This window comes from Gavialis gangeticus, unplaced genomic scaffold (assembly GCF_001723915.1).
Source record: "Gavialis gangeticus isolate Ggan-Ray unplaced genomic scaffold, GavGan_comp1, whole genome shotgun sequence".
Taxonomy (NCBI): domain Eukaryota; kingdom Metazoa; phylum Chordata; order Crocodylia; family Gavialidae; genus Gavialis; species Gavialis gangeticus.
Window position 1 is genome coordinate 54,790,996 of NW_017729030.1, and position 3,902 is coordinate 54,794,897.

General features: G+C 42.5%; 1 protein-coding gene across 1 annotated transcript in view; it reads left to right on the top strand.

Annotated features, from left to right (window-relative positions):
• Positions 1-3,540: 3,540 nt before the first annotated feature.
• UBA6 (ubiquitin like modifier activating enzyme 6) overlaps positions 3,541-3,902 on the top strand; it is a 63,686-nt gene continuing 63,324 nt past the window's right edge. The window contains exon 1 of the mRNA XM_019522266.1: positions 3,541-3,623. Within this exon, the coding sequence (XP_019377811.1) occupies positions 3,583-3,623 (41 nt within the window). The 5' untranslated portion in view covers positions 3,541-3,582. The remainder of the gene's footprint in view (positions 3,624-3,902) is intronic.

The window sequence follows — 3,902 nt, forward strand, 5'->3', positions numbered from 1 at the left end:
TCCCCCCCCCCCCCCCCAAAAAAAAATCTTGTGTTTGTGTTGTGCCAGGGTTGATTGCACCACAGCTGCCAGCAGCCGGACCAGCATGGGACAGGGTGCGATGCAGCATGCTGAGTAGCTGTCCCACCTGCCTGCCACAGTGAGCCGTTGCCACTGTGCTGCATTAGGAAGGTCAGGGGCAGCTCCCCTGGGCCAAGCCCCATCCCCCACCTGCGCGACCAGCATAGACACCTCCTAGTGGCAACGTGGCAGCAGCACCTCATTGTGGCAGGCAGGTGAGACAGCTACTCAGTGCACTGCATCATGCCCTGTCCTGTGCGGGCCTGATGTCTGTGGTGCCAGGACTGCGCAGCACCAACAGAAAGTAGGGTGAAGGGTTGGGAAATGGTTACTGGGGGAGTCAGCGGGCAGTGGAGGAGTCTCCTCTGCTGCACAGCCTAACCCAGCCCCAGCTGTGGCAGAACAGAGCAGTGGGAGGCACAACTGTCTCTCCTCAGCCTCCCGGCAGTGGCTGGCGGGCTGGATAGGATCAATTGGCAGACCGGATATTGTCTGCAGACTGTGTTTGCACACCCCTGTTTTAGATTTTGGTATGTAGGGGATGGTGTGGGGTAGGGATGATCCTGCCTTGGGCAGAGGGTGGGACTAGGTAACTTCTGGAGGTTCCTTCCAGCCCTATTCCTCTATAGTTCTATGAATTATAAGACAGTGTTTCCTATGAGCCTGGTGGATGGTGGTCTGGAGACTGGTGTTCCTGTTGTGTTCTTCCTTTTTAAGTGTGACCTTGCACTGGGAAAATATTCTGGCTTGTCAGTTGTGAAAGCTGAGTCTCTTAGCCACAGGAAGGATCAGTGGAAAGAGAATGTGGGTATGTGATGTCTTGGCCTTCAGGATCGTGACCTGATAGCTTTTGTAGTCACATGACATAGTCAATATATGCATACACTTTGAGCATATAGGAATAACTTAATAAGAGTTGTAGCTTGTTTTCCATTGCAGTTATTTTCTATTTATCCTCCTACCTGTGCAGTCTACAATTTCCTCTGCATGTGCACATGCATGTGTGAGACTGTCATAATCTTCTGCTTGAAATTTCTGCTTTACTTCTTGTTGACTGGGGGAGACATTTTTTTAGATATGCCACGAGGTATGCTAGCCTGCTCTTTGGTTTAAACAATGACAGCAAATGACCTTTGAGCTTAACAACTCTGAGAGTCTTTCTCTACAAAGAAGCTATTTCTGTGTAGCATTTGCATGCTCAGTAGGAAAGCTGCTTAGATCTGGGCCTTTACTTTGAATCTGTTGGTAGAAAGAGCTAAGCCTATCTTCCCTCTAATTTTAGAGTCTCCATTACTATTTTAACAACTTGCACCCCTAAGTACTTTAATCAGGCTCTTAGCTTAGGATATTTTAATGGACTATATGGTCAAATAATGACTATAGGGACTGTTATTTTGGATTAGTCTAGGTGACTATCTGGTTTAATATCCTCTCTTTGAACTGCTTAATCTATTTTAAGGTTCCCTACTAATTCATTCAGAGCTGCTATGGCCCAGCTGTTTACACCTCATTAATGCTTCTTACTTTTTTTTACTGTGAATAATTTATCCTGCTAATATCAGCCTTGAAATTAACAGGCCGGAGGCAGTTTCACGGTTTCCAACAGAACAGCACTGACAGCAGCTGAGATGGGTTGGAAGGATTAACTGCCCACTGCACACATTGGGGAACTTTCTGATTGTTGGACAACTCCACTGTATGAGGGTTAGGTTGTGTTCATTCAAATGAATCGTCATTTTTAGCTCCCGCCAAGTTCTAGGCCTTGATGTCATGTGGTTAAATAAGGTGTTTAAAAATCAGTAAACCTATTTTTTATATAATGGCATCAAGTTTGGAGTATTTTGTGTTCTATCCTTCATCCATCCTAACCTTTTGTTGTCTTTTAATATTGTTAACATTGGCTTTTAATCCATCATCCATCCTCAGGGCCACCAGTGTCTTCCCTGAGTGTGTGCAGTTAACTTAGGAAGCAAGTGATGTAAATGACACTGTGTTTTAAATACAAAGGTTTGTGACCAAAAAGGAATAATAATAAAAAAAAAAAAGTAATGCCTAACTTAATATAAGCAATGGTCATAAAGTATATAGTATTGTCAGTGCTGTGGTATTGACTGCCTTCACAAGAGTTCCTCAGTTTGAAGGCTTGTAGTAGTCAGCTTGTTTCAGGACTGCTATTAGGAGTCTTGAAGATGTGGGAGGAGAGCAACCCCAAAGTGGCCAGTTTCTGTCATTTTTCAAGGCTTCTAATAGCGGTTTTGTGACAGCTGCTTCCTCTGCCATTTCTGGTGTTGGTTAGTGTGCAGCTACTAAGAGAACAAATACATCACAAAGTAGGGAGTGGAACTCTAAAGTCCTCTGCATTTAAGCGAGTTATGCATGTAACTGATAGCATATGTTTGTTTTTAGTGACAACAGTAGACAAAAGAATAGGCATTGGCATTGTATTATGCAGCTAAGTGAACAATATATTTAAATAATATGCATGTGAGAGGAGTACACTATAGTTCGAATTATTCTTTCTAACTATTCAGCTATCCAAGGACCCTTCCATCCTATAAAGAAAAATATCTAAAACAATATGTAGTGGAATTTCTCATGATCAAAGTCTGGAAATTCAAGGTTTTTCTTCTCTTCTCCACATAAGCAGTTGGCAGTGCTTTTGTAGGAGCAGGCCAGAATAGCCCCGGTTGGATCCTAGACAGACTGGCTCTAGGACTTGGCTGCTGCCACTACTTCCCCCTGCTATGTGGCATAGGAAAGTTCCCTGCTACCTGACTTCAGTGCAGTGCAGCATAGGTGAATGGCCTGCCACTGAGGCCCCTTGCTACTGAATGCCACCAAAGCCCCAGGTCTACTAGCGGATCCAGTGGCCAGATCTGGCCCATGGGCCACAGGTTGCTGATCCTGGTCTACATAAGTGTGTCATAATCCGTTAAGAAAGATAAGCAAGATAAATATGATAGGTACCCACAGACCTGAAGAAGTACACTTTGAACCTAAAATCTTGTTTAAAATCTCTCTCCGCTTTATAGATGGTACAATATCGCCAGAAAATCTTTCTTTCTTGCATATTTCCTGGACCATCACAGCTACAACAGCACTAACCATACTACATTAAATAAGTTTACAAGTAGCATTGTATTATGAAGTCAGTAGTTGAAGCTGTAGAATTAAAAGGGTGGTGAGAGTTGTATCTAAAGCAGGGACTCAGCCATCTTTTCATAAGAGGATACTCATCTTTACGGTTGTGTTAGGATCCTGAATTGTTGTTGTCTCATGCTTAATCTTAGGTATGTACTACTACGTGTATTAATAGAAGGGATTACTGTGCTCTAGATGGGCCTTCAAATCAGTGTTGCTGTTTTTCATTTAATTTGCCCTGCCATTAATCCATCTATTTCTCATGTGACACATGGAGTGAGGGTAGAAAGTTGCAAAGAAACTTCTTATGTAACCATTTTCTACTCATTTTGTCACCTTTTTTTTTTTTCCTTTTCTAGCACGAACAAATTATTTTGCATCATGGCGACAGATTCTATGGAGATTGATGATGCTTTATATAGGTAAGAATATTATGAAAACTATTTCCTGTAGATGGACACCCTCTAGGTTGAGGCATGTTTGTGTACACATTGCTGAAGTATTAATACCAGCATTTGAAAAAGGTATTTGCTCTCTACCAGCTGGAGTGAAGAGAACTTTGCTATTGTGTCCTTCCACTTCACCATTTAAAGGAATAAAACATTTCAGAAGTACTGTACACATTGTGATTCCACTTTCCATTAAAACAGTCTGAAAATTTCTGACTTTAATATTGGAAGTGGCTGAATTATATAAATAGG